We start from the raw sequence: 7,006 nt of genomic DNA, 5'->3' as shown, positions 1-7,006 counted from the left end.
GATTATTTCCACGAACACAACACAACACAGACAGGAAGGTAAAAAATAATAATAATAATAAAATACACGACTTTATTGGAATACTTGAGTCATTTCCGTCTACTTCAGCTGGTGGGCGGAGCTTGTTTGGCAGGCCGCCGCTCGTCGTCGCGGTCTTCTCGCCGTCGTTTCCTTGACGACGCGGGCTCCGCCTCCTGCCATCACAGGCGTTCTCATTGGTTACACCGACTTACACGCTAACATGCTAAGGAAGTTAGCGTTTCCTCCCAACAGCACGTGTGCGTGTGGTTACCGTGGCAACATGCTCAGCTTCTGCAGGCGGGTACATCAGTTTGTGAGCTTTGGCCAACATCACAGGGTCCTAAAGACACACAAGCACACACACACACAGTGACGAGGACCGTCCCGGAGGCGGTCGTCACGGCGATGAGGAGGACCTGCATCCAGGGGTGCCGGAGGGCGGCGTCGATGCTCATCCTTTTGGCGGGCTCCACCACCAGGAGCTTCCTCACCATGTCTTTGGCTGTCACAAGCGCACACGCGCACGAGTAAGCGCGAGAACGACACGGAGACGACGACGACGACGGCGGCGACGTCACCCCGGTCGGACACGTGGCGCCACTTGGACGGCACCATGGTGAACTGGCCTTGGACGATCTGCTCGCTGACCGACAGCGTTGAGAAGTTCTCGTGGAACGGCGGGTACCCGCACAGGCTGCGCACACACATTGGACGTGCGCGTCAGGAGGAGCACTCTGGCGGCAGGTGGCGCTCAAGCACTTGCCCATTTTTTTGGGGAACAGAAGCGGAACCTCAGCTGGAGAAAAAAAACATTTGCGTTCGGCCGTCACCGCAGCCGCTTATCCTCGCAAGAGCCGGAACCTGAGCCGGAAGATCGCTTCGGCCGGGTGGCGGCCACGCCCTCAACGGGTTGTCGGCCGATCGCGGCGGGGCACAGAGAAACAAAAGCACCGCTCGAACGTTGACAATTTTTGGGACGCGGGAAGAACGCACTCAGGCGGGGGCGGAGTTCGAACCCTGCTCCGCAGACGTTCGAACCGGTCGGGAGTGTTCATAACGTCGCCGAGAATATTATTGGGAGACAAAATTATCGGACAACCAGTTCATCAATTGCGATGTCAACGTTTTGGTTGCATCACGCTCGTAAGCGCCGACGCGGTTGCAAATTCATCTTTGAGATAAAAAAAAGACAACGAGCGCTCGACGCCGGGCGGCGCAATCCCGCCGCGACGCGTCGCCCCCGTAAATGGCCGCAAATCAGCCCATCGCAACGCTTTCCTGGCACGACGGCTCCCGACGAAAGGCAAAGCGTTGCCAATTTGCGGGGCGACAGGTCGCCGACGATTTCTGTTGGTCGCTGTTGCCTTTGGGACGAGGGGTCGACGGTCTCGACGGAACTCAAGACAAAAGTGAACTGTTTTTCCCCATTTCGGTGAGGTTTGAGCACCGCGCTCCGCGTACCAGACGAAGAGGAGCACGCCGAGGCTCCAGGCGTCCACGGGCAGGCCGTAGCCGCCGGCGGTGGCGTGCGTCAGGACTTCGGGCGCCAGGTAGGCCGGCGTCCCGCACAACGTCCGCATCAGGGCCGCCTCCTCCAGGATCCGCGACTGGTTGAAGTCCGTCACCTGACGGCCGGGGGGTGTCACCCGAGTGCGCGTTGGCGCGTTGCCGTGACGACGCTCACCGACCTTGATCAGACAGTCGTCGTCCTGCGAGGACAGAAGGATGTTCTCCGGTTTCAGGTCGCGGTGGATGATGCCCTTGGCGTGCAGGTACTACGTGGACACAAAACACGTCCGGTCGGTGAGCGTGTTGCGGCCGTAACCGACCTTCCAGACCGCGCGGTCTCACCTGCACCGCTTCCAACATTTGATAAAAGTAAAGTTTGGCCGTGTCCTCGCTGAGTCGCTGTTGAGATTTGAGGCGCTGGAAGAGCTCGCCGCCCTCCATCCTGTCACATGACGAAAGTTAGCAAGCGCGCACGCGCCGGCCGGCCGGCCGGCGTCCGCGCTCACAACTCCAAGACGATGTAGAAGGTGTCGTCCGTCTGGTAGAAGTCCTGCGTCTTGATGAGGCACGGCTGCAGCCAAACGAAAGCGACGCGCCGATCAGGGTCGGCCTTCCGCCCGTCCTTTCGACCCCCCCCCCCCCCCCAAGTCGACAAAATTCCCAGTAAAGAAAAACTTTGGCTATCGACACATCGAATGGAGTTTCCAAATCAGGGGGGAAAAAAATGTTCAACTGCTGTTTTTTACGAGGGGGAGTTGGCAAAAAAAAAAAAAAAAAAAGCATATTCTTTGAAGTGGATACACACAGAAAATGATGTGGCAGACCGGTCCCGGTCCCCGGGCCTCGGGTTGTACACCACCGCCCTCATCGTGTTCTTTGGGGGCCGCTAACCGTATCGTGCAGAAACCCAGAACCCCACCGGGACGTCCCACCCAATAAAAGGCCAAAAAAAAAAAAAAAAAAAAAAGCTCACGTGGTCGATCCGTTGAAGAATTTCGATCTCCGTTTCGGCGTTTCTGGTGGCCGTCTGCGATGGATCGGAGAGAGAGAGAGCGTCAGGGGGCGGGGTCGACCCGACGAGACGAGAGCGCAGGTCCGATACTCGCCCCTTCCGATTTGAAGTTGTTCTTCTTGATGATTTTCACGGCAAACTTTTTACACGTGGAGCGCTCGAACGCCAGCTTCACCTCCCCGCACACGCCTCTGAAAGACACCCGCGCAGGAAGCGACGTCACACCCCACGGGAAGCGCCGTCGCCCGCCCCGGGAAGCGACGTCACACCCCACGGGAAGCGCCGTCGCCCGCCCCACGGGAAGCGCCGTCACACCCCACGGGAAGCGCCGTCACACCCCACGGGAAGCGCCATCGCCCGCCCCACGGGAAGCGACGTCACACCCCACGGGAAGCGACGTCACACCCCACGGGAAGCGCCGTCGCCCGCCCCGGGAAGCGACATCGCCCGCCCCGGGAAGCGACATCGCCCGACGGCCGCGACGCAACACTCACGTCCCGATCCGCCGAGTCAGCAGATATTTGTCACGAAGCTCGGCGGGCAACGTGGACTCTTCGTCGGACAGGTCGATGAAGACGAACACTGAAGAAAGATGACGTCATCGTCCGGGTCGTCGCGGGCGCCGTCGCGTTTACCTTTGTTGCGTTGCTCCGACAGCGCCAGCACGGCGTTGTTGACCAGAGGAAGTTTCTTGTTGCGTCCGATTTTGGTCCCGTCTACGAAGGTCCCGTTGTTGCTTAGGTCCTGAATGAACGTCTCGTTGCCCTCCTGCGGTTGGTGGTGGTGGGGGGTTTAAGGTGGTCTTTCGAGCGAGGAGGAGGAGGAGGAGGAGGAGGCCTACCCTGTAGATCCTGAAGTGCTTCTTGCTGTAAATTCGGAATCGCAAGGACCCTCTGTGATCGGGATCGTCCAGGACGTAATTACAAGCCGAGTCTCGGCCAAACAGGTACTCGTCCTCCACGCAGTCTGAAAAGCAGAAAAACGCCGTCAACTGAAACATCGCCAAAAGGCTTTGGTCCGTCTCACAGTCGCGAGGACCCGGGTTCGAACCCCTTCTCCGGGCGGGCGCTCCCCTTTCCTCCCACGGGTGCGGCTGATTCTTTGTTTCGATGTGCCCTGCGATTGGCTGGCGACCAGTTGAGGAGTTGAGTGACAACTATTCAAGGATAAAAAGGACGCAGACCGTCCACATCTGCTGCTCCAACGGGCGAACAGGACAAAAATAGTCAATTCGTTGAATGCAAAAAGAGAACCAAGAGAAAGTTGTTGTTTTCCCGCCGTGCCCGAAGGACAGTTGGCCCGACGTCGTACCCGAGAGTCCTTTGAGTCCGGGTAACGTTTGAAAATGAAAAACAGACGCGGCAAAAATAAAGAAAGCGACGGCAAAAAGAAAAGAAAAGACGCATGAATTTGACACCAACGATGAAGGTCAAGTAACTCGTGCAGAGATTTTGAGGAGTTTTTACGCTTCCGAAGTGTCACCCGGTTGTTGACGAGCGGGCTCGGCTCGCTTGCCTGGGCGGATCTTGCCTCTCGATCTCGGACGTCGACGAGGGAGGGAGGCAGGGAGGAAGTCCGCAAGGTTTCTCGCCCGTGTTTTTGTCGTCCAATGGTCACGATCCCTAATCGATGGTATCCTGACCGATGATGGCGATTTTGCCAATGAAGTCGCTTTCTGGCGGTCGGTCCTTCCTTCTTTCTAGTTGCGTCCGATGCCACGGGAACTTATTTTTGGACATTTCCATCAATTGCTTTCCTTTCCTTTCGAGCGTTGACTTGCAAACGGGCCCGTGACCCGCCTGCTCCGCATTGGACCAATCGACAGACGCGTGTCCCGTTTTCCGCCTCGGGTTACGGTCGGAATATTGCAGAAAAAGGGAAAATTTGGGCTTTTGTTTGATCGATGCCATTTAAAAAAGACACAAGGTCACACGTCCGGTTTGTTTTCGTCCGGGCTTTTTTGCGGCCTCTCGTTTGTTTTTCCAAATTTGCCCGCTTTGCACGTGACGCCTACTTGAGGTCTGACGAGAAAAAAGAAAAACATTTGGACTTCCCTCCCCGAAGAAGGAAAAGGGGCGCCGACCCACCGTGAGCGCGGAAGCCGTTCTGCATGGGCAGCAGGCGGCCCCAAGGTTGACATTCCGGCTCCTCGGAGACGGACGGCAACGTGACGGGAAGCGTGTCCACGCTGCTCAGCGTCCCGGAGCCGCTGGACGACTGACTGCCGGACGGGGGCCCGCCGGAAGAGCTGGAGCCGCTCTGGGACTTGGACTGGACCCGGGAGGGCGACAGCGTGGACCGGGCCCGGGACGGGGACCCCTCCCGCTCGTTCGGAACCTCTTGGGACATCGGAGCCTGCAAATTGGACAGATACAGAGGGTGACGAGTGAAGGCCCGGAATCCCCGTCCTTTTCGGCCCTCCGGGACTACTTCCGGTTGAAAAGGATTCGGCAACAGTCGGGCCAGATGCATGACGAGACCTTGAAGACTTTGGAGGTCAGAGGGATTCCGCCGGACCTCTGATGACCTATGACACGATGCATTTTTCACCCTCCATTCCGTTTTATAGAAGACCAAAGTGGCATTTTTCTCCATTGAACAACAAAATGGCGGCCGTCTCTGAAGGGCTGCAAGGTTCGAACGGCTTTTGAGGGGGAAATGAATTGATTTCGAGCTTTGTGGCAGGATATATTGAACCTGTAAAGACGGGTTAAACTGACACATTTGTACTCATCTCATTTCATGTTCAGACGAATGTTTTGGGGGGAGAAAGACAAGTTCTGGCCGACGCTTCAACCTTTTCCAACTCAAAAACTCCTGCATTAGGAGTTCCTCCCCAATTCGACATACAATTTAACAGGAAATAGTGGGTAAATGTGGGACAGAATATATGTGCGTGAATGAGAGAGGTGGAGGGGGAAGAGTGAGGCTACAGGGAGAAGAGATGGCGAGGGTGGACGACTTCAAATACTTGGGGTCAACTACCCGGAGCAATGGTGAGTGTGGTCAGGAAGTGAAGAAGCGGGTCCCAGCAGGTTGGAACAGCTGGCGAAAGGTGTCTGGTGTGTTATGTGACAGAAGAGTCGCCGCTAGGATGAAGAACGGCAAAGTTTACAAAACAGCGGTGAGGCCGGCCATGATGTACGGATTAGAGACGGACGGTGGCTCTGAAGAAACAACCGGAAGCAGAACTGGAGGTGGCAGAAATGAAGATGTTGAGGTTCTCGCTCGGAGTGAGCAGGTCGGATTGGATTTAGAAATGAGCTCATTAGAGGTAGGGACAGCCAAAGTTGGATGTTTTGGAGACGAGATTCGAGAGAGCAGACTTCGATGGTTTGGACATGTTCCGAGGCCAGAGAGTGAGTATATTGGTGGAAGTGTGCTGAGGACGGAGCTGCCAGGCAAAAGAGCGAGAGACAGGAAGACCAAAGAAAAAGTTGATGGATGTGGTGAGGGAAGACGTGAGGGCGGTTGGGGTGTTGAGAGAGGAAGACGCAGGAGAAGGTTCGGCTTAGATGGCAAAAGATGACACGCTGTGGCGACCCCTAACGGGACAAGCCCAAAGGAAAAGAAGAAGAAGAAGAAGAAGTGGGTAAATGTGGCAACAACAACAACAAAACGAAAGACCCCACCCAAAAATAAAATGAAAAACAAACAAAAAAAACGACGCCTCCAGCTTCGGAAGTTTCTCCCAAATGAGTCGAAGTGATTATGAAGGGGACATGCGGCGCAAGTAAAAACTGATTTGAGAGCAGCGAGGAGGAGATTTCGGAAGGACTTGTGAACTGGAGAAATCTGACCTGAGATCGGCTATTAGAAGGCGCCGCTGTCTCCAGCCACTCGGCGGAAATAAACGAGCAAAATAGCGCAAAATGTGTCCCGTGTGACAAGCCGACGGCCAAAAGAAGCCAAGACCAACCGAGCCGAGCCGAGCAAAGCTCGAGCTTGTTTCTTTGACCTTATTTGACGCGCGCCGCCTTCGTCTTGTTTGTTCTCTTCAAGTTTAAGCGCGAGCCCGACAGGAAGTACAAGCCTTGTTTTCTTTCACGTCACCGGTCGAGTCGACCAATGGGGCAGTAGGAGCTCGGTCACGTGAGACCCCAGACTTCCGGTACCAGGGATGATCAATAATCGATAATCGCGTGGTGTCACGTGTCCACACACGGGAGCCACTTTGTTTGTTTCTAATTCGTTTTTTCTAAAATGTTTGGTTGCTTGTCGACTTTCTTTCGGCTCCGTTTTGTTGACCAAAGTCCTCGCTGGACTTGTCAGATGGTGACGACCTCACGACCTTTGCCCCGTCAGGGGTTCGAGACGACAGTCGGGGCATTCAGCGCAATTTCATTACTTTTCCAAAAATGTTTCAGATTTGACTGATGACGACTGCTGAATGCGACGTCCTGCGGCGGAGGCTTGGAAAACTTCTTGTATTGACTTTTATCCGTCCATATTTGTTTAGAACCG

General features: G+C 55.5%; 1 protein-coding gene across 3 annotated transcripts; it reads right to left on the bottom strand.

Moving 5' to 3' along the window:
• Positions 1-52: 52 nt before the first annotated feature.
• chek2 (checkpoint kinase 2) lies at positions 53-6,649 on the bottom strand. 3 transcript variants are annotated; one of them, XM_061817406.1, is made up of 15 exons: positions 6,343-6,582; positions 4,630-4,897; positions 3,384-3,508; positions 3,178-3,310; positions 3,037-3,124; positions 2,637-2,733; positions 2,504-2,557; positions 2,037-2,101; positions 1,873-1,972; positions 1,710-1,796; positions 1,483-1,646; positions 600-715; positions 438-523; positions 293-361; positions 53-194 (listed from the first exon to the last, which is right to left on the bottom strand). In XM_061817406.1, the coding sequence occupies exons 2-15, from the start codon at positions 4,889-4,891 to the stop codon at positions 105-107; spliced, it is 1,536 nt and encodes a 511-aa protein (XP_061673390.1). In that variant the 5' UTR covers positions 4,892-4,897; positions 6,343-6,582; the 3' UTR covers positions 53-104. The 3 variants fall into 3 exon arrangements, with proteins under 3 accessions (XP_061673390.1, XP_061673388.1, XP_061673387.1); XM_061817404.1 differs by having other exon boundaries at positions 1,483-1,796; positions 6,501-6,649; XM_061817403.1 differs by having other exon boundaries at positions 1,483-1,796; positions 6,343-6,584.
• Between the last annotated feature and the right edge of the window lie 357 nt (positions 6,650-7,006).

This window comes from Syngnathoides biaculeatus, chromosome 4 (genome assembly GCF_019802595.1).
Source record: "Syngnathoides biaculeatus isolate LvHL_M chromosome 4, ASM1980259v1, whole genome shotgun sequence".
Taxonomy (NCBI): Eukaryota; Metazoa; Chordata; class Actinopteri; order Syngnathiformes; family Syngnathidae; genus Syngnathoides; species Syngnathoides biaculeatus.
Note: the sequence above shows the minus strand (reverse complement) of the source record. Positions and strands in the feature narration are given on the sequence as shown.

Coding starts and splice junctions, on each gene's coding strand:
- chek2 (XM_061817404.1), bottom strand. CDS start 4,891: ATGTCCCAAGAGGTTCCGAACGAGCGGGAGGGGTCCCCGTCCCGGGCC. Junction 1,973..2,036: donor TTCTACATCGTCTTGGAGTT/GTGAGCGCGGAC, acceptor GTCATGTGACAG/GATGGAGGGCGGCGAGCTCT. Junction 1,797..1,872: donor AAATGTTGGAAGCGGTGCAG/GTGAGACCGCGC, acceptor GTGTCCACGTAG/TACCTGCACGCCAAGGGCAT.